Genomic DNA, 22,524 nt, shown 5'->3' on the forward strand with positions numbered 1-22,524 from the left:
TGATGGCAGCAGCCAGCTCCCGGTGGGCAGAGCTGCTGGTGGCGGCTGTGATTTCTGGAGATAGGCGGCTGCTCGTCAGAATCTGAGCCAGTGATTCGCACACGTGCGGGCAGGAACGTCCCCCCGGGGAGAGTGGTGTGGGGCTGGTGCGTGCTGCCAGCCTTGCTTGTGCAGGGCAGGGAAAGCAAGGGTACGGTCCTGGGCTTGGAAGAAAACAGAGTTCAAAGGAGAGCTGTTTGAGTGCTGCTCCCGGGGGCAAAATGGCACGCATTAAAGAGGACAGTCCCCGTGGCATTTGTGTGCATTGCGAGATACCTATTTACTTATTTCCCCTTGTCTGCTGTTTACAGGAGGCTCAGCAGCAGCACTGCTAGTGCCTGTTCAGATAAGCATGGTCCTTGGGTCTGGGGCACCACGCAAAGGCACAGCGGTGGTGGCTGGGAGCACCTGCGGGGATCTTGTACCGCCAGCCTCGCTGGCACAGCCGGGCACCCTGAGCAGAGCCCAGATGAGGTTTTATTTGCAGAGGCAGGCGGGATTTCAGCGAGATGCATTTCCATTATTCAGGGCTTCAAACCTGATCTTGGCAGGGACTGGTTGCTCTGTCCGTCCCCATGGATGGCTGCAGCAGGATGCATCAGCCCTTGCTGTCCTGCTCCAGTCCCCCACCTGCACCCTTCCTGGGTCAGATATGGGCTTAGGGATGTCCCCTGAGGGTGCACGGGGCCCCCACAAGCAATGGGTCGTGCCAGTGGCTTCCTCCCCTGGGAGCCTGAGCTGTGACCCAGTGGCAGTCCCGGCTCCATGTCACCCCCCAGGTTTGACTGCTGAGCTAATTAGATTGATAATTGAAGTAAATGATGATGGTGGGGTTGGGGTGCGTTTTAAATCTGAGGGTATTTTCATGTAGCTCTTCACATAACTCTGCCACGCGCTCTGGTCTGTAATTGCTGCTTTTCCCTTTGAACGTGGTACTTGCCTTAACTTTAATGATTATTTATTACGGGGCTGCAGAAGAGCTCACTGGGCTGAATCACGGTCTCCGCGCCTGCTGTGCGAGGGCTGTCGGAGCAGGGTGGAGAGCAGGCCCAGGAGGGGATGCTTCAGGAGCATGAAGCACCAAGCTGAGGTACCACGTTCTCTAGGACCTCCGCCCAAACCAATGGCAAACACAGAGCCTCGCAGAAAAGAGTGTTTGGGACTTGGAGGGGCTGGAGAAATGCACGGAGGGAGGCAGCTGAAGGTATTCTCCCATCAGACAGCTCTTGCAGAAAACCTACAGGTCATAGGGGAAACAGGCACAGGTGGGCAGCGCTTTGGCCTCGCTTGGTGCCTTCAGGTGAAGAAGGATTTCTGCTCCTTCCCTTGCAGACATCTGGCATGAGAGGACCCTGGCCACTGTGGCAGTGTCTGTGCTCTGCATCTCGCTACTCTAAGCAGGGCTGCGGTGATGGCAGCGGTGTCTTGTCCTTGTGAAAGCTGCCCAGCAGCATCCATGGGGCATCTGCTGCTCCTGGGCATGCAATGCACCAGAGCCAGTCCTGCTTAAAAGGCATCTCCTCTGCCAGGTGTGGTGCCACATCTCCCCAGGTGCCTCCCCCCTTGCTTTTAGGGGTGGCTCACAATTGTGGAAATACTGATTTTTCCGCAAGTACCCTCGAATGATCCCCTTGGGATCACATTACCTATAAACAAGACAAACTTGGAGAACAGATGCATCTCTTACTGTTAATAGATTAAAATTATAGATGATCACAAAATAGCAGTGTACAGAATAAATATAGCCGTGATGTAAATTACTTTTTCCTCTATTTCCTTCCATTAGCCAGGGACCATTTACCCTGGCAGAGCTCTGCCCCTGGGAGGTGTCCGAGCTGGATGTGGAGCTGCAGGCGATGTAAGTGCTGTGTAAGGTAGCGCTCCTGATGGACTGAGACGAGAGGAAGTGTGGAAATCAGAGGGGCTGTGGGATGGAGGACTCTACCTGCCACGTTATCTCCAGTTCTTTGTAAGGAGGGAGGGGGGGGGAGCTGTTCCTATCTGATTTGTGCTCTTTTGTCCTGTTCATCCATTTCTCCAGAAAGGGTTTTGGCCAGCAGACCAGTGAGGAGAGGTTGCAGCATTGGCAGTAACAGTGCGATGCAGGAGCGATCCCTTGAACAAGATTATTGCTCATTTTACCAGGCACAGCTACCCATTATGGTTAATAAAACACTGCATAAGTAATTCTCAGCCTGATCCAAACAACATATCTTGTGGCCCAGCTGGACTCCCTTCTACCCTTAGCTTCGCGCTGGAAGATAGGTGGGCATCAGCAGAGGGAGGCATGTGTACCTGACCACATGGGCGGCCAAGATCTTCCTCTTACTGTCCGAGGGGAGCGAGGTGAGCAGTTGGTTGGGTTCAGGCGCTGCTGCCACCTCCCTGCTGTGTCCTTCTCTGAAGGACGGGGTTGGTGCTGGCCGCTGCTGTGGTGGCATTGGCCTGGCTGGGGGGGCAGCTCCATCCTGCATCAGGCACCCCGGACACCCACCCTGCAGCGTGACGGGTGTCCAGGGACCACGTTTTCCTGTGTTCAGACCATGGGCTGTGGCTGACAGGTGCCAGAGGTGACGTCCTGTTGCCAGCGGGAGCAGATGCAGCCCATGGGAAGGGGAGCGGGCTGGGCTGCCGGAGGAGCGCTTTGTCCTGGCATTCCTGCTGGAAATGAGTCCAGGAATTTGTTGTGAGGATGTGCCTGAGACAAGGACGGAGACAGGGCTGCTGCGATGTGCCCGTGCCTCGGCAGGACAGGAGCCAGCAATCCTGCGTGCACACTGGTGCTCGGATCAGATGCGTTGAGTGCTTTGCATGGCACTGGGTGGGCGCCGAGGCTGCCAACATCAGCTCAGGGAGTCCCGGGCAGGAGCCGGCCCCTGCTGGGATGCTGTTGTCCCACAGCTAAGGAGCAAGTGCTGCTGCTGGTACCCCAGGCTGGGGCCTCCGCTCCACGCTGTCCATCTGGCGTCTTTCTGAGACACCGTGCTCGCTTTTTTTTTTTTGCAATGCCAAAATAAATCCTAGCAGACTATTAATCATTGGCTTGGAGCAGCATCCACCCCAGGTTGAGCACGGTAAGCTATGCCAGCCCTTTCCCCCACACTGTGTCTGACATCGTGTAGCTGCTTGAAAAGGCCATAATTACAGCAATTGTTAGGCGTTTTTCCTAGCCTCTGCTCCCTTCTCTTGTAGGTAACGGTACGTGACAAAACGCTTTCCCTGCTGTGCACGTCCCCACGTGCTCTCCTGAGCGTGGCCAGTAGCCCAGCCGTGTTACTGGGTGGGAAGGGCAGGCTCACCGCGGGCAGGGTGCATCATGTGCAAATCTCAGTTTCGTAGGGGAAAACAATGCACGCAGCAATGCGGGGAGGAAAAGCTGGAGTTCGGTGTGATTTTCATACATCTGCAGTTGCAGAAGTGGCAGGGGGGTGTGAGGGGGGGCGGGAAGCGCTGGGACCGGTGCCTGGGCTGCTAATTGACGGTTGTAGGATACAGGCAGGCAGGGCTGGAAATGCCGAACCGCGGGATGCTGCTAAGTCATACCAGTGAGGAACCACAGCCAAATTCCCTGATACAGGCACCCTGGTGGGACGGAGCTGGGGGCTGCTCCTCAGCTGGTGCTGCGCATCTCCATCGGCTTCACCGGAGCCGGGACAAAGCGTACCAGCTGAGGAGCGCTTCCTAAATCTCCCTCTTGGCTTTCAGCGCTGCGGTGGCAGGAGGTACTGTCCCAGAAATGCTCTCTCCTGCCTGTTGGCATGCTGGGCAAGCGTGTTGTGGCTTGGGACTGTCTCCAGGTGAAAGCAAGAGAACATTTGGGAGCTGTCAGCTCTCTGCCGGTGCCAGGTATTTAATTTCTGCTGGAAGAAGGGAGCATCACAGTCTCTTTCCCATCCCGCGGGGTCATCAGCAGAGTAAATAGTGTGCTTGAACAAAGGGAGGAGAAAAGAAGAAAGAAAAATGTAGAATAAGGGATTTAGTTATGTTTGCAACAATTCTGAAAGGTGGAATGGCTGCTGCTGGAGCTGCTGCGCAGTTTGCTAGCCTCTGCATTAGCCATGTAGCAGTGCAGACGGGAGATATTACACTGTGCAGCTTCTCTAAATCACTCCCCTTCCGCAGGTGCCTCTATTCCCCAACCTTCACAGTGTTTTTGTCCACTCAAGGACCTGGAGACTGAATAAGAGACGCTGTTTGTGAGCGAAGTAGAAAGCAGCGATTCTCCCATCACCTCGGATAACCTTCATTGTCAGGCAGATCTCCAGCAGAGAGAAGTTTGGTTGCCTCTTAATTCATCCGTGGCATCACTGCCTTGTAAACCTAAGGCCGTCTGTTCTTCACCTGCGTGGGTGACCATGCGCATGGTTTGTAAGTCAGGCAGGCATCCAAGGAGCGATCCTGAAGGTCCGGCACGCGATGGAGCTCCGAGCCGCACTGCAGTGCTCCCCCGGCTGCGCTCCTGCACTCAGGCTGAGGGCGCAGATTGCAATTTCATTGCGCTTAGTTTTCTGCCCTCCCTCGTCTCTCCTCCTTGCTTTTAATCTTTGCTTAACTTGTTGTGCAGGCAATTGCATGGCATTTAGTGCGCGGTGATGTGTGTTTGGGGCCTGAGCTGGAAATACAGCTCATTATCTGGAGTGGATAATATTAAGCACTTTTCTCTGTTGGCCATTTGATCACAAGGTTATCCTGTTTGATGGTTTTATACGCTGGAATTGATTGCATGGGAAACATTTAGCCGGCGTGGCTGGAACGCCTGCTTCCCCGCAGGCTGCAGGTGCAGGTGTGCTGCTGTGCCCCGACGCCAGAGGGGACAGAGGAACAGTTCGGGGGTGACCGGTGGCTCTGGTGCCTACACCAGGCTGGTGGCCCTGCTCAGCCCCCACGCTGGGGCCAGGCAGCTGCGTGCTGTGGGCTTGCAGCTGGAGCAGGGCACAGGTTCCCTTTCACTGCCTTTGCAGCCTGCTGGCACAGGGGCAAGAGGTGCCCGTGGGACACCTCTGCACCCCACTCGGTCACGGCTGCTTTGCTGACACAGCCGGCACAGATGCCCATTACGGCGGTAGCTTTTCATAATGTGTCCTCTGGGAGCTGGCCTGGGAAGCAGTGATGGTTGTTTTACACGGGCCACTGAGCCGCTGTCAGGTGATAAACGCTGGGTACCAGCAGCTGGGCATGGGCCAGAGAGGCAGAGGTGAAAGGCTGCGTTGCTGCAGCCCCTTAAATTGCACAGCATTTTTTCCTTTCTATCCTTAATAGACCATACTGGAAAGCAGAGTGGTTAATCACACAGGCTGCCCTCTTGTTAATATCGCCCCATGCCTGCTGCTGAGGGCAAATGCCTGCTGAGCCCCTCTGCTGCCTGTGCTTGGGCTGGTAGACACAGAGGTGCCAGGTGCAGCTCGGCTTCTCGGCGCTGCCATTGCTCACACCAAATGCATCTTTGCTGGGTCTGCTGGACCCAGTTTTGAGCTCGGTCCCACTGGTCAGCCTGCTGGAGCCGACTGCATCTTCCCAAAATTGAAGTGGCTGCTGGGGGCAGCTGGCCTTCTCCCTGTGAAGCTGCCTGTCACTGAGCGCACCAGAGCTGCCCTGGGGCCTCTGGCTGTGCAGGTGTGCCCCCGAGGCCTTTATTTCATCTGCAGCACCGTGTCTTGCTGCAGGCAGGCTGTGTACGCTGGCAGCGGGTCCAGTGTGCTTTGTCTGGACCGACACCAGTGCGAGAGTGGAGAATTAGCCCTGCACCTGCCACTTTTTTAATATAGGCTTTAAATCTGATTATAACTGCCTGTCTGGCTCTGTATTATGTGCTTCATGATTATTCAGCATTATGTAATCTTTGATAAAAGATGCTGTATCAGTAAAAGTGAATTAAACTATTGAGTGATAGGAGTTGATCGAATTCCTTGGAGTGATGCTGTCCTGTCTTTGGCACTTTAACCTCTCCCGCAGAAGCAGCGTGCCAGGCGCTGCCCTTGCTAACAGCCAGAAAACCCTGCTGACTTTGGGGGAATTGCAGGAGTACAAATAAAGTTAGATTTCAGCTTACAAAGACAGTTTTTTATGGTCTAAAGACTCAATATTTCAGAGCAGCGGTCCCTTATCTGTGCTATGTGCAATCAGCTAGCAGAGTTACTGGGATGGATGTCTGCAAGTACTGCAGATGTCCGAGTGCTCAATAAAGTTTGGCTCTTAGAGGGCTGACAGGCAGCGCTGCACAGGCTGTCCTCACTCCAAAGCCTCTTGAGAGTGGACGTGCACTGAACTTCCATGTAATAGGCAACAAAATGTTTAATTGTAAGCTAAGTATTTTGTCTTATTTTCCAAGCACCCCCCAACAAATATAAAATGTATTTTTCTCCTTTTTGGGTCTCCCCTTTCTCCATGCATGGCAGATGTCTGATGGCTGAACTCAGGCATTTTGCTCTGAGTTTTCCTATTTCTTCATTTCTCTATGCTACAGTTTTTCTAGTTTGCTGTGATATTAGAAACATTGCTAGGGGAAAAAAAGCCACAGACCTAAATCGTAACTCCTGACACCCAGATGCTTTGAAAAGCTTTCAAGTTTTGCAGAACTGGATAAGCAAAGAAAGGAAGAAATAAACCTACATCATTTATTTTCCTTCACTTAGTAGCTAAAAGGAAAAGGTGCCAGAAAGGGGAAAAACAACTGTTCAGAAATGCTACATGCGGAATTATAAGAATGGTTCCAAAAAAAAAAAGATAGTTCTGCTTTGTTTAAAATGAATTTTGAAATTTTAAAATATTTTTTGCGCAGGGTCTCCACTTCCTCATCGCAGGCAGTGAGATGGACTGGGGGGGCTGTGCCTGCCCTGTGCTGCGGCAGGGGCCCACTTGGTGGCTCGGTGTCCCTGGGCACTGGGGTGGGTGCCCAAAGCCTCCCGGCCTCTACTTGGTGCAGCCCGGAGGACAGCAGGAGGCCCTCGTGCCTGCTAGGGGCGAGACTGCTGGTGGCAGAGGCTGCTGCCCTCCTGGTTCCCCCCCCCCTGCTGCCACAGCCTCACCCCGTGCCTGGCCTTGTCCCTCCGCACAAGGAAGTTTTAATGAAAAAAATCCCCAGCTTGACAGCCCGCTGATACCACAGCTTTCAATATACACGGTTTAGATCCCGAGATTTACTTTTTGACAGGTATGAGAGAGACAGCTTTAAACGCTGGGCTGGGAAGGACTCATTCACATTAGCGCTCAAACAAAGGGCTGCAAGCTGCACTGCTCGCCTTTAATTAAAAGCTTTCCTTATTTTACAGCGTGGGCAGAACCAGAACCAATATCTCCATTACACGCTGCCCATACCTATCAAGGAGCCAGCAGCACGACAGGCTCCAGCTCTGCACTGTCTGTGAGGGGCCTGGGCTGGCCTTGCAGGCCCCCCCCCCAGCCCATGCCAAAGGAAGGGGGGGCTGCAATGGGCAGAGCCTGAGGGACCAGGGCTCATTTGGGTGTTTGCAGCGAGGGGGCCAAGGCAGCTCCCTGGTGGTGCTGTGCCCAGAGAAGGGCAGGAAGCAGGCCGCTGTCCTGCCTGGGGCTGGGACCAGGGGAACAAGGGCAGCGAGCGGGGTGGTCAGCGCCGTGCCCCCGGTCCCTGTCTGCCAGGCCACCACGGGCTGGTGCTGGGGCCGACATCACGTGCATCGTGATGGGAGCGTTGGGCTTTGGGTAGGCTAATTCTGCTGCAAGGAGCGAAGCTTTTAGATTTCACAGCCAACATGTGGCATCTTTATTAATGTGCCTACTTGAGTTCCCTGGGACGCGATGTTTTCTCCTCACCCCGGCCATCCATCTCAACTGATAATGGGACTATTAATCCATTTTGTTGACAGCACTCAGACCTCCGGTGAGGCAGGAGATGTGGAGGGGTGGGAATCGATGCCTGTTCTACTCCACGGGGATCCTGTCGCAGCCTCTGGCAGACTGGATACCGAGCGTTAACCCAGGGTGAGAGGCCGGAGCGCTGGCCGAGGCTGTGGGTGCTGGGCAGCGAGGCCTGGCGAGTGCTGCGGAAGGTGGCCGAGGCGAGGTGCTGTGCAGAAGCCAAGCCTGCAGGAGGCCGGGTGCTCCAGGCATGTCGTACAGCACACCGGTCAGCCAGGGGCCCCCTCAGCCCACCTCTAACCCCTCTCCACCGCTATGTGCGGGTGCAGATTTTCAGGGCCCCTGTCAGCCTGGCTGGCTACAAGACGCCTGGCTCAGTATTCATCACACCGGTGATCTCCTTTATCGCAGTCGCAGAAGGACATGTATGCCATAAATAAATATTGCAGACCTTTTGTATGTGTGATTTAATAAAAAAATACTTCAGTAGAAAAAGAGCTGGAAAATGAGGTGTGTCCCTGCCCAGCTCTTGCTCCTCCATGCATCCCCTGTCAGTGGCTGATCCCGGTGCTTTTATATTCAGCCTGATCCTGTCTGGTTTTAAATATCTCAAGCCGCAGAACTTTCTCCCTCCAGGGAACCACGTCGCAGCCTCATAATTTTCACTGTCAGCAGAGGGGATTTTTTCCCCTGTGACATTCAACCTAAATGCTCCATTTCTTCATTTCCTGTCACCCCTTCTGGTGATGCCCCTTGTACTGTATTAAATAATTCCTTCCCTCTTTCTCTATTTACACCAACCAGATCTGTAAGGCTCTTAGTTTGTCTCCCCACAGACAGCTCTTAGCCAACCAATATATATATTTAAGCCTTTTAATCTTCCTTCAGAAATCAGACTCTCCGTGCCTTTGATCATTTGCATGGCCTCCCTCTGCACTGCCGCCAACACGTGCGCATGGAGGCAGCCCCGCGTCCAGCCCCACCTGAGCCTCCCAGCGCCTCCACACTGCCCTTGGGAGGCCGATCCTCTCCTGCCCTGATGCTCAGCAGCCTTGTGGACTCCCCTTGCTGACCCAGCCCCAACCCCTTCGTGCCTGGGGCATGGCTCTGGCGCTGCTGTGGTGCGGGGCAGCGTCGTCCTCCTGCTCTCGGCTCACATCGCCTCTGCCTCCCAGATGCCCTCGCTTGCGTTTGTCCGGGGTCCAGCTCGTTCTGCTGTTTCCTTCCCATGTTTCTAATCTCGCTAGGCCCTTTTGTGTTAATTTTCTATGCTTGCTGGAGCTCACAGCACCTCCCAGTATAGCATCATCTGCCAAATTCATTAATGTGCAGTTTACTCCCTCTTTCCAGGTCATTAATGAGGGTATTAAATGAGAGCAGACCTAACCTAGATCCCTGCAGTACCCCATAAACACCTCCCCCTGTTTCTAATTACCCTTTGTTTATGATCCTTCAGCCAGCTTTTCAATCCACACGGCACAGTTCAAGTCATCAGAATTAATTTTTCCGAGGAAGGCGTCGCGAGCGCGGCAGCGGAGCTTTCGCCAGCCTGGTGCCCACCACCTGCTGCGTCCCCTCTGCCTGCGGGACCCCTGCTGCTGCCTCCTGGGGGGCTGCGGGAACCCTCGGGGACATGCATGGGGGGGAAGCCCATTGGGAGGTCCCACCTCGGGTGCCCCGGGGGTGGTGTTCCGGGAGCTGGTGTCCCTTGGGGTGGTGTCCCGGGGGATGATGTCCCTAGGGATGGTGTCCCTGGGGGTGGTGTCCCTGGGGGTGGTGTCCCAGGTGATGGTGTCCCGGGGGTGGTGTCTCTGGGGGTGGTGTCCCTGGGGATAGTGTTTCCGGGGGTGGTGTCCCTGGGGATGGAGTCCCTGGGGGTGGTGTCCCAGGTGACGGTGTCCCTGAGGATGGTGTCCCGGGGGTGGGTGGTGTCCCCGCGGGCGGTGTCCCCGGGTTGGGTGTCGCGGCGCGGCCAGCAGGGGGTGCCTCCTGCCGGCGCCGCCCGCCAGATGGCGCCCTTGTGCCTGCGAAGGGCGGCGGGGCCCGACGGCGCGGCCGCAGCGGGCTGCCCCGCGGGGAGGCGGCCGCCCCGACGGGCCCGCGGCAGCGCCGGTGGCCGCCGGCCCAGCGGCCCGGCCCGGCGCCAGCTCGCCGCCATCGACCCGCGGGCTCCCGGGGCGGTTTGCCGCAGGGAAGCGCCGGCACCCGGCCTGCCCCCAACCTGTTATTTTTATTTATTTTTTTTACCCCCCTCCCCCGCGGGGCTCGGCTTGGCCGCGAGTTTGCCGCTAAAAGCTTCGGGGTTGAGGCCGCCAGCGCCGGGGCGGGCCAGGAACCGGCCAAAGGCGGCACCTGCGGGCTGGGGGCACGGAGCCTTCCCCGCGCTCATCGCTTGCACCGCCGTGCACCTGCGGGCCGAGCGCGGCGCCCCCGGGAAGCAGCAGCACAGGGCGGTCGCGTTGCCTTGGCCGTGCCGATGAGGCGGCACCGCGCAGCGGGACTCCGCGATCCCCGCTGAATTGAAAACCACTTCGCGGGGAGCTGGGAGCGCTGCCCGTGCCAGAGCCGCCGGGTCCCCCCGCACCGCTCCGGGCGTCCCCCGGGGCCGTGCCGGCGGGACGGGGCGGCGCTGCCCCGCTCCCCGCAGGGGCTGCCCCGGCCTCGGCGGTGCGCAGCCGGCGGCGGGGCCGCGGGGTCCCCCCCGCCCAGCCCGGTGCCCGCGGGAACCCGCCGAGCGCCCCTGCGGCGGTGGGGGAGGCACCGCCGGTGGCCGCAGCCCCGCAGCCGGCGGGCGCAGAGCAGCGGGAACCCGGCCCCGGCCCCGCTCCGCTCCCGGCCGCGCCGCTCCGCGCGCCCCGCCTTGGCCCCGCCCCTCCGGCCCGGCGGCGCCGCTCGGCGCGTCCCCATTGGTGGCGGCGCGCTGCGCACGCCCCGCCCCCTCTCGCTCATTGGCCTCGGCGCGCCGCCGCCCGCCCCCGCGCCGCCCGCCCCCGCGCCGCCCGCCGGCGCTCCGGACTGCGGGCAGTGGCGTGCGGCCGCCGCAGCGAGCGCCGGCGGGAGAGGGCTCGGCTCGGCTCGGTTCGGCTCCGCTCGGCTCGGCTCGGAACGGCTCGGCTCGGCTCGGAACGGCTCGGCTCGGCACGGCTCCCGCTCCCTCCCCGGCTCCCGCTCGCCATGCCCGGTGCATCCCCGGCGCCGCCGGCTCGGAGGCTCTAAGCGGGCGGCGTTGGCGTGGGCGTCGGGGTACCGCCGCCTCCGGTGGCCGCCCCGCTCCGCTCCGCTCCGGCTCGGCCCGGCGGGCGCTGCCCGCATGAGGGCGGCGGGCCCCTGAAGCCAGCGGCCGTCGGGGCGCGGCGCGGCGGCCGTCGGGGGCGGGCGCGGCGATGGGGGCTCTCCCGGCGCTGCTGGGGGCCGCCTTGCTGTGGGCCGGCGCCGGGGCCCTCGTCAACCTCAAGTACTCGGTGGAGGAGGAGCAGCGGGCCGGCACCGTGATCGCCAACGTCGCCAAGGACGCCCGGGACGCCGGCTTCGTGATAGACCCCCGGCAGCCCACCGCCTTCCGGGTGGTCTCCAACTCGGCCCCCCACCTGGTGGACATCAGCCCCGGGTCCGGGCTGCTGGTGACCAAGCAGAAGATCGACCGGGACCTGCTGTGCCGGCAGAGCCCCAAGTGCGTCATCTCGCTGGAGGTGATGTCCAGCTCCATGGAGATCTGCGTGATCAAGCTGGAGATCAAGGACCTCAACGACAACGCGCCCAGCTTCCCCACCGACCAGATCGAGCTGGAAATCTCAGAGACTGCCAGCCCCGGCACCCGGGTGCCGCTGGAGAGCGCCTACGACCCGGACTCAGGCAGCTTTGGTGTGCAGAGCTACGAGATCACCCCCAACGACCTCTTTGGGCTGGAGACCAAGACGCGGGGAGATGGGTCCCGCTTTGCCGAGCTGGTGGTGGAGAAGAGCCTGGACCGCGAGACCCAGTCCCACTACAGCTACGTGATCACGGCGCTGGATGGTGGTGACCCGCCCAACTTCGGCACGGTGGAGCTCAGCATCCGCGTCATCGACTCCAATGACAACAACCCGCTCTTTGAGGAGCCGGCCTACACCGTCAGTGTGCCCGAAAACGCCCCGCTGGGTACGCCGGTCATCCGCCTCAATGCCTCTGACCCGGATGAGGGCACCAACGGCCAGGTGCTCTACTCTTTCCACAGCTACGTCTCTGAGCGAGCCCGGGAGCTCTTCCAGATCGACCCCCAGAGCGGCCTCATCACGGTCAGCGGCGCCATTGACTACGAGGAGGGTCATGTCTACGAGCTGGATGTGCAGGCCAAGGACTTGGGGCCTAACTCCATCCCTGCCCATTGCAAAGTGACCATCAGTGTGCAGGATGCCAATGACAACCCGCCCCTCATCAACCTGCTCTCTGTCAACAGCGAGCTGGTGGAGGTGAGCGAGAACGCCCCGCCGGGGTACGTCATCGCCCTGGTGCGAGTCTCGGACCGCGACTCCGGGGCCAACGGGCGGGTGCAGTGCAAGCTCCTGGGCAACGTGCCTTTCCGGCTCCAGGAGTACGAGAGCTTCTCCACCATCCTGGTGGACGGGCGGCTGGACCGGGAGCAGAGGGACCAGTACAACCTCACCATCCAGGCCAAGGACAATGGCGTACCCTCCCTACAGGCCACCAAGTCCTTCACCGTCAAGATAACCGATGAGAACGACAACCATCCCCACTTCTCCAAGCCCTATTACCAGGTCATCGTGCAGGAGAACAACACCCCAGGGGCCTACCTCCTCTCAGTCTCCGCGAGGGACCCTGACCTGGGCCTCAACGGCAGCGTCTCCTATCAGATTGTGCCCTCCCAAGTCAGGGACATGCCTGTCTTCACCTATGTCTCCATCAACCCCAACTCTGGAGATATCTATGCTTTGAGGTCCTTCAATCACGAACAGACGAAGGCCTTTGAGTTCAAGGTCTTGGCAAAGGACGGAGGTAATCCCTCTCTGCAGAGCAATGCCACCGTCAGGGTGATTGTCCTGGATGTCAATGACAACACGCCCGTGATCACAGCCCCACCACTGGTCAACGGGACTGCGGAGGTGTACATCCCCAGGAACGCGGGGGTCGGCTACTTGGTGACAGTGGTCAAGGCAGATGACTATGACGAGGGTGAAAATGGCAGACTTTCCTACGAAATGGTGGAAGGAGACAGAGGATTTTTTGAGATAGACCAGGTCAATGGAGAGATAAGGACCACCAGAGCCTTTGGGGAGAATGCAAAGACAGCCTATGAGCTGATTGTAGTGGCTCATGACCATGGAAAAACATCTCTGTCGGCTTCAGCCTTGATTTTGATATACCTGTCTCCGGCCCTCGATGCCCAGGAGTCCATAGGATCTGTTAACCTCTCCCTCATTTTCATTATTGCCCTGGGGTCTATTGCGGCCATTCTTTTTGTCACCATGATCTTCGTGGCAGTAAAGTGCAAAAGGGATAACAAGGAAATCAGGACCTATAACTGCAGGTAAAGAACATCTTTGTTTCTCTGTGCCTGCCAGTGTCTGCTTTGATTTTTGCGAGCACAGTTGCTTTTCCATTTGCTGTTGTATACCGGGGGGCTTAAATTTGCTTTAGGAGCAGAAGTGAGGCACTTGTCCCTCTTGGGAAATCTGAGAGGCTTTAAAACGTTCTTCTCTGGGAGACGGACGGAGACCCACCCGAGGTGCAGACGGCTGCGATCTCGCTCCGCGACAATCTGTTGCAGCAGGCGTTAGCTTCTGCACGCTGTGGCTGGAGAGACGAGCGCGGGGCCGCCTCCCCCTGCTCCGTGCAGGAGGACCAGGGACACCCGTTCCCTGCGCACCCGGGGTGGCTGTGGGACCCGCGTCCCGGTGGCCCCGGTGGGAGCACGGCCGTCGCGGGGCGAGCGGCGTGGCCGAGTGCGGCGGGGCCCTTCGGCCCTTCCTCTCCCCTCAAAAGAGCCATTGTGCGCCCGTGGCGCGGATGCGGCTCTCGGCCACAGCTGACAGTGGGGGCCGAGGGAATAAACGCTCCCCGAAATCTGCCATCTCCCTCGGACGCGACACTGGTGGAAACGGCACGGCCGGTTTGGCTGCGAGCGGTGGCTTTAGCAATTATTTTTGCGGCGCTGCGTTCTTTTGCCCTGGCCGACTGTGGGCTCCCGGTCCGAAACGCAGGTCATCCCTGCGCCCGGAGCCGGGCGGCGATGAAAGGCGAAGATGTGAAATGGAGCCCCTGAATATGTAACAGCCCCGCGATTATTGTCTCTCTTTTACTATTCTCTGTGTTACACAAGTTAGTAGACAAATGCTAACCACACATGAATATCAATCAGATGCCATAAAAGAGCAGCTGCAATGCCTCATAAATGGTTTAATCCTGTTACTAGTGAAATAGCCATGACTTCTCCATTCCTTCAGCACTGAGTCATTTCAGATGGGAGGAATGGAAATTAATTTTGCTCTACCTTTGAAACGTATCATCACCCCTGGCAATTTCGTAGTGCAGGGGGATGCGCAGTCTGTAAAGTTTTATTTACACAGAAATAATGCTGAAGAGTTCCACATTTTCACAACATAAAGTGTGTTTATAAGCCTTTTTGCATGATGAGGGAAAAACCATCTGCAAATAAAGCTTGCTCTGTGCTGTATTATGGGATGCCTAGCTTTAGACAAAAGATAATATACCAGATTTTTTGCCAGCTCGGCCCATTAAACAAGAATAGAAGCTGAACGTATAAAAATCAAGTTGTGGCGGTGCCCCTCACAGCTTCACGCATATGTATAAGCACTAGGTTTACTGTGACGGTTTAGGGATTAATGAAGTGCAGTTTAATTAAATAATTGGTCAATAGAGAAAGGACAGCAAAATGAATGCCTGCAGGAAATAATTGGGATCTCACATTGCCAAACTTAAACATTTAGGTAAACAAAACAATTAAAGCTTCATCAAGCATTGTTAGACGACTCAGCAGCATATAGATTGTTGGCACAACAGAAATCCCTGTCTTCCTCTGATTTATTTATGCACTCGGGGGAATGCACGGGCTGTTATCAGTGTGATTCTGATCAGGAGAAGTCAGCTGCAGAGGTAAAGAAGTAACAGACAGCAGTCCTTGTGGCCATCAGGCACCCTCTCCCCATGTTCTGTGTGTGCATTGAGACTTACCATTTCCTTATTTTAAAGGTTCTTCACAACATCTGCTGGAGAGTCTCCATAAAATGTGTTAATTTATGAGGCACATAAGATTATACGAGAGAGCTGTTCGACTTGGTGGCATTTTCATGCTCAGACAATTAGCTTTGTGGAACAAGAATATTTGTCCAATATTTGCCCTTTTAGATAAACTGTATTATTTATTCATCCTATTATTTCTGTTGCAGCTATTGGATTTCTGTCTCTTTTTCTCTCTCTCTCTTTTTTTTTTTTTAATGCTGTTATCGTAATAAGAAGAGGGGCAAACTCCCAGCTTTCAATTGTGTGTTTCTGACTGTGGGTACAGTCCGATATGTTTCCCTGGGAAATACTGAGCTGCCTAGTGCTGCGCGTGCACAAATGCATCTGTGGGGCATTCACTGGGTTGCATTGGCCCCTATGGAAAGAGCAGCCACAGTCACTTTGAGCTGAGCACGCAGAGTTAATGCAAGGTGCGGTCGTATTTTTTCATTATGTTCTCTGTGGTGTTTTATGGTAACTTTTTTTCCTCCAGTGTTTTGTAGAAGGCAAACAAGACACTTCATCGGTTGATTCTTTTGGCAGGTGGAAAGCAAAGAGGGGAAGAAAGGCAGAGAAAAACAAGCTTGCAGTAAAAAAAAAAAAAAAAAACAGGTCAAATAGGATCATTTCTCTTTGCAAAACACAGTTGTTGTTCTCCGATTTCTAGAAGACGAAAGCCTTTCCCAGCAGCAGGGTGTGTGTATGTCAGGGGGTGAATGAGGAATAGGTTACAGTTGGAAAAAAGATTTCAAGTTATCAGGTATTATCAAGAGATAGTCAAAATACGAGCACTTTGGATAAAACATTAATAAACAAACAGCCTTTGGAGTGTGAGAAAATAGAGCTTGCCAGCTAGGGCGGCTCTAGGTTTGGTTTATTTACTGCTATGGAAAATGAACTGGGAAAAAATCCACTATTCATTTTGAATTCTCATTACGGGGACCAAATTAAATCACTTTTAAAATCCTTATTACGCATGGAAATGAATGCAGGTACCCTTTTCAGTTCATGGATTTTAACATCTCCATTTTTCTCTTCTGCAGGCTGGACTTTACTCCCAGTAACTAAATATCAGCAATTATAAACACTAGAGAAAGGCAGAGGCATTTTCCCTTCCCTTTATTTTTCACGTTTGACCTAAAAACATTATACATATGAAAATAAGCTAAAGACCATTCCGTGCCACAAGATCCCAAACGTGACGTAACGTGCATGACTAAGAAACCTACACGGAGATGGGGCCAAGCCCTCTGGGTTTCTGAGTGTTTTTTTCAGGGGCAGAGTTTGGGATGCTCTCAGCTGTTCCTTTTGCTTCTGTCCCTTAGAATCGCAGAGTACTCCTACGGGCATCAGAAGAAATCAAGCAAGAAGAAGAAAATCAGCAAGAACGATATCCGCCTGGTACCGCGGGATGTGGAGGAGACGGATAAAATGAACGTTGTGAGCTGCTCCTCTCTCACCTCATCCCTCAACTACTTCGACTACCACCAGCAGACCCTGCCGCTGGGCTGCCGCCGCTCCGAGAGCACTTTCCTCAACGTGGAGAGCCAGAACAACAGGAACGCCGGCTCCAACCACATCTACCATCACACCTTCGCGGGGCAGAGCCCCCAGCAGCCCGACCTCATCATCAACGGGATGCCGCTGCCTGAGGTGAGTGCCCGCCTGGCCTCGCGTGTGCCAGCGCCGCCGTCCCGGCCGGGCTGCGCGTGCCGCGGGAGCGACGGGGTGCTGGGCGGGGGGCTCAGCTGGGAGAGATGGGCGAGTGGGTGACCACTTCTTGCGAGTTTGCCTGGCCCTGACAGGTGGTCGCGGGCGGATGTTTCACCCCCGGGACACTGCACAAGTCAGCAGTGGTGCCTGGGGTGGTTGATGCTGGCACGGCACGGCTCTCTGTGGGCTCGAGCAGGCTGGGCTTGGTTGCTTTGTAAGTGGGTTCTGAGTGTGTTGACTCTCGAGGGAAGAGGTGCCTGTTACGTGGTCAGGAGTTTTTTAAGAGGTCCTTAGAAGTCTCTTTGGTGGCCATCACTCATCCCAGCAGCACGTCACGCTGGGGATGCAGGCGTGTGCCCAGCTGTGTGTCCTCACCGTGCGCACCAGCGTGCGTTGGCGTGCTAGGGCTGTGTGGTACCTGATGAAGGCAGGTACGGGTGCTGCTATGATCCACGCTGTCCTCATCAGGTTCTTCTAATTCATCGGCTTTCCTGTACATCACAGGCATCATTTAATGTCGCGTGTTTGTCTCTCTTTGAATTATTGTTTGGTATTAAGCAAAACAATCAAAGGATTGTCATGTTTCCTGCTTTGAACGGAATAACAAAGCTGAAGAAGCACCTAAAATATTTATGGCTTGCACTGTTTTGCGTTCGCTGTACTGGTGTAAATGCAAAATGATGCTCCTGAAGACAGTGGAGTTGCTTCAGATTTATACTTGCGCTATAGAGAGCAGGGCCCGGCCCGCTGCAAGAGTCTGCAGGGCTGCTGGAAGCAGTTGGTGCCGGCAGGCCTGATCTTGCAGCATATGTACTGCCAACACGCTCCCCAAACCCTTGTATTTTAGCCTCCACTAAGGCTGCAGAAGCAGCTTCTGAGCAGTCACACAGTGGTGTCGGCATCGGCAGTTCAAGGCAGAGGCACAGCTTTTAATTCCCCAGCGGCGGGGAGGCGGCTGGCTGGCTCTTCATGGCAGCTGGTGGGCTTCAGCCTGCTCCAGCACCCTGAACCTCCCTTGTCCCGGCATTTCGGGCTCCTCGCTGTGTTGCAAGGCTGCGGCTTGGGGCTGGCTGAGCCCGCACCTGTACCAGTGTCTGAGCATGGAGCCAGCGCCCGCGGGTGAGTGCCCGTGTGCCTTCGGGGGCAGTGGCGGCGACAGGGTGCTGGTGCGGGGGGCTCGAGACCGGTTTGACTCCTGGTCTTGGCACGGATGCGGTGTTGGGGTTTCCTAGCAATAACTGGATGGAAATGGCCTGGATATAAGAGCTCGCATATTCTGCTTGAGAGTACCCAGCCGTAGACCTGAGCAGGCTCTGGTGAGGAGAGGCAGGGACTTGACCCACACAAATCGGAGCGGTTTGGGTTAAGCCTGTCTCCGGCCAAACGCAGCAGAAGAGCTGCTACCGGAGCCGCCTGCTCCCTGGGAACCATCGTCCCCGCGTTTGGGGATTCCCACCGATGCTCACATGCGCTCCTTGCTGAGCGATGCCTTGGGTTTGGGATGTGCTGCCACTGGGATGACGAGCCAGGGGGATGCGGTGCTCCAGAGCCCCTGCCCTGTGCACTCCCCGACTGCGGGGCCAGGGCACTTGTGGAGGGGAACGCTTCCCTTTCCCTCTGCCTCCAGCTCGCCCCTTCCTTCTCCCAGCCCATTTGAGGCAGGATGTGAAGTGCTGATACCTGGCCTGGAGAAACGAATTTGTCTCTCCTAACGAGTGCCTTGCTGTGCTGCCCTGGAGTGTCAGCCAAAAATGCGCCCTGTGGCAGCCCCACCAGCACGCAGGAGCGCAGCTGAAGGCCTCCCAGCTCAGCCCGAAGACCGGCTCCCTCCACACTGGGTGCTCTTGCAGAGCCCTGTCCCAGCCCCGGCGGATAACGGAGAGGGGTTCCCGTGGCTCTGACGGTGTGGAGCTGATCTGGGGCACGGCAGCCTCCTGCGGGATGACGTGGCGGGGCCGTGGGCTCGCGCCCTGGGGGTGCTTTACGGAAGGGCAGGGTTGGGGCGAGGAGAGGAGAAATCCCAACTGGAAGCTGCTGGGATGTTTGTTTTAGGGAAGGATTATTTTATTTTATTTTATTTGGAAATCCCCTGTGGTACGTTTGCAGCTGTTGCAAGGGCAGCTATCCCGTTGGTATTGTGGATGCAACTGGCTCCTAAAAACCCGAGTGCCCCCTGAGGGTGAGGCTGCCTGGTGCCTAGAGCAGCGTCTGGAGGCTCAGCGGTGACCACAGTGACCGCCCTGTCCCACCGCGCAGGGTGACGCAGAAACTGCCGAAGACAGCCCCGAAGGCAGACGGGGGCTGTTGTGCACCGCCACCATCTCAGGTGCAGCCTGCAGAGGCTCCTCCAGGCTTGCTGCACCTGCTCAGGTGTGCCCAAAGCACGCGTCCTCCTCCTGCCCACCTCCTCTGCAGGAGCTGGCCTGGGTCCTCTGGCACCTTCCCGCAATCCCACCGCCCAAATCCTCCTGCTTCTGCCGTAGGAGCATTGCTGCCACGCGTCCACACCGCTCTGTCGTTTCGGTAGCGGTTGCTACTCACTGTAATTATATCCTTGGGAAGTATGCTAGTGGTGCACACCTCCAGGTGCAGCTGATTTAGTAAATACAAAGCCGGCCCGAGCGTGGAGTTTCCAGAGCCTCCAGGAAGGCAGCAAGCCATTAGCTCTCCTCGTCAGAGCCAAGTTGTTCCCTGCAGCGCCTTCGGTAGGACTTTGTCGGGGCTGGTTGGAAGTGCCTCCGGTGACGAGGCGGCCGCCGCATCCCCCGGGAGCCTTTAATAGGTGTCAGTGTCAGGGAGATAGCGCTAACGCTCCACCTAGGAGTGACTTCTCCTCCCGCGCTGATGGGAAGGCAAAGCATCGCTTGATAAAAGATAAAATACAGAGGTAAACATGTAGCTGGCGGTGTCAGTTAGCATACGATGCTTGTGTCTGCAAGTAAGTGATTGCCTCTGAAACCGAGCGCCGTCCTCGCAGAGGCTGGCTTTGCGTTGGCTTGATATGTAGCTGGTCTTTAATGTGAGGCTCATTTACTTTAACAGTCAGGAACCTTGAAATAAAAGTCCCCGCGGACGGGCTGTTTGCGGAGCGAGCTGCTCTTCGGGAGACGTCTCCTGCGCCGTGGCAGCGGGACGCGCGGTGGCGGGGCCGTGGCCACACCGTGCCAGTGATAACTGGATTCGTCCCTGCTGCCGTGTTCCTCCGCCGATCCAGAAAAGGATTAAACGGCCGCGGATTTCAACCTGGCTCCGAGGACGCAAAAAAGCACGGGACGACCCTCGCAAAGCTTTCCCCTTTTGGGCTGCGCGGTGCCAGGGCTGCCAGGAGGACGTGGGGAGCTGGCGTGGGACATCCCGGTGCCAGCGGCCCCGCGTGGGCTTGGCTGGGGCTGGGCACGGTGCTCGAGCATCTCCTCAGCCACAGGCCGTGGTGGAGGCACCGAGTGCCCCCCGGAGCACGGCTGGCCCCGGTTCGTGTTTTGGCTTGTGCAGGGAGAGCAGCAGGCGTGGAGCTGAGAGGGCACTGCCGGGCAGGGCTTTTGCTGCTGCCGAGTGCTTTTCTCTTCCTGCTGAGCCCGAGGAGAAGTCAGCTTTGAAAGCGAAAGGGCTTGTTGTCGGGTTTTGCGTGTATGTTGCTGGGAGTTGTACCAGGAGATTAAAAATCAAAATTAATAGGAGCCATTAGGCAGCTTCCTTGATAAGAATGCACGTTGCATTGGGGTGGTGTGGAAGGCGGTCTGAATGCAGAGTGCTTTAGGATCCCCGGGACACGATTTGCATGCAGAACGGCCACCCTTGGGTAACGCTCGCATGCCCAGATTTTGACTTTCAAAGCAAGCGGTATGTGTGCAACAGCTGCACCCGTGCTGCCGCAGCCGGTCTGGCGCCCCACTTTTCTCTCGGAGGGCACCACTTTGGGAAACACCACCCTAGTGTCATGGGCTGCCCTGGGGCGGGGAGCGTCCCGCGGGCACAGGGAGCGTCCCGCAGGCGTGGAGAACATCCCACAGGCATGGGGAGCATCCCACGGGCACGGCATGATCCCCCCTGCTCCACGTGGTCCCCTGGGGGGACGCAGATACCCTGTGGTGTGTGGGTGCCGCCAGGTCGCGGCCACTGCCTCATGTGCTGGCAGCCACCGGCGGTAAGATGGGGAATTACTGGTTTTAGTGGTAATCCTGGCCTAATCCCCCAACCTCGATACACTCCTGCATAATCCTCACTCACACTGATTTCGCCAGGGCTTCCTGTAGCAGTAGGGATTATTTGAGTGAGCAACAGTTGCAGGATAAGGCCCCGGTGGTTTCAGATATGCTTTTTACTACCTGGAAAGCGTTCTCCTCACCATAGGAAATGGTTTTTGAAGCACAATAGAGCAATTTTCGTTTCAGGCAGCACAGGCAGTTTTTGCTCTGGCTATCTCGCAGTGTTAACTAAAGCACATTTCGACGACATACAAAGATTTTTGTTTTGTAAGAAATGAAATCAGCGTGGCTGTTCCTCTTTCTCTGTCATTTCTCTACTTGTCAATTCTTTCTTCCCCTCCAGCTTATCCTCCTCTTCTCTGCTAGCCTTAAAAAGCCCCAAAAGTGTCTGTTATAATCACATTTTGTGTGTTACAACCAGAATGAATGTACTCACTTTAATATGCTTGGTTTGAGGAAATCAGTTTCTGTCTGGTATAACAGACAATTTGTTATAAACCATGCCATTTATAAGTGAAGGGCCTTGCTTTAGTGTAACACTAGGGAAACGTCATGATACATAATTGGAAGGGATTTGGCTTGCTTCTCAGTAATACTGCGTGTAGAACGAAAGAAAAAAAAGAGATAATTTCCGACCCAGAGAAAGTTTGCAGCGTTGAGACATGCCAGACTGTTGAAATAAGGCTTATTTTAAGTAGAGATAATAATTAAAGCATTATCAGCAATGATGTTCAACTCGTCGGAAGACTGCCTTCGCAGCAAACGTTGCCAGTCTTGTTTTCTCCTTGGGAGGTCACTGTAACTCAGCACTTTTTTGGTCTCTGATTTGCACCGAGATGTGCAAGCACGGGTCACGTCTCTAATTAGCGCGTCTGCCTTGTTGCGTGTGAGCATCTCTGTCTGGTAGCTAATGGCAGCCTTTCTTCTCCGGGAGCCCGGCGAAGACCGGGGATGCTTTCAGCTTGAGACTGCCACTCTTTTTCCCCTCTCTGGCGCTGGGGATAGCCAAGAGCTGCCCGGGTTTCACCAAGAAACTGCAGGAGAAATCTGCCGACCCTTGCAGGTGGTGGCGGGGCAGGCGTTGGGTAGCTGGTGGCACCCGCGGCTGTCCCCAACGGGTCTCCGCAGTGCCGTGATGCGGGGGCGCCCAGTGCCGCCACCCCCATGGCACCCTCGGATGGGCACCCAGAGCCTCACGAGAGCTCGCGGCGGTCACCAGGGAGGCGTCGGGGTGTCGTGGACACCGTGTGTCATCGGCGCTCCCTGACCTGTCCCAGCACGGGGGCGGTGCAGTGGAAACGAGCGGAGTCTTATTCCGCTCTGAGGTCAGCCGATCCGAATTATGCATCTTCTGTAATCGCCTCCAGCTCTCCGTGTTGAAAAATTCGTCTGAATACCTTGCAGCAGAGATAAATACTCCAGCTCCCATTCATGTTGAGCCAGGGCTTGCACTGGCTGCACGCTTCCCGCACCAGGTCTCCGGCAAGCATTGACTTCA

At 56.3% G+C, this 22,524-nt stretch overlaps 1 protein-coding gene across 2 annotated transcripts in view; it reads left to right on the forward strand.

Moving 5' to 3' along the window:
* The first annotated feature begins 11,255 nt into the window (after positions 1 to 11,255).
* The window catches only part of PCDH19 (protocadherin 19), a 58,782-nt gene continuing 47,513 nt past the window's right edge, over positions 11,256 to 22,524 (forward strand). For both annotated transcript variants that reach the window (XM_035541854.2, XM_035541855.2), the window contains exons 1-2: positions 11,256 to 13,396; positions 16,434 to 16,761. In XM_035541854.2, coding sequence (XP_035397747.1) covers positions 11,256 to 13,396; positions 16,434 to 16,761 — 2,469 coding nt within the window. The remainder of the gene's footprint in view (positions 13,397 to 16,433; positions 16,762 to 22,524) is intronic.

Source organism: Cygnus atratus, chromosome 13 (genome assembly GCF_013377495.2).
Source record: "Cygnus atratus isolate AKBS03 ecotype Queensland, Australia chromosome 13, CAtr_DNAZoo_HiC_assembly, whole genome shotgun sequence".
Classification (NCBI taxonomy): domain Eukaryota; kingdom Metazoa; phylum Chordata; class Aves; order Anseriformes; family Anatidae; genus Cygnus; species Cygnus atratus.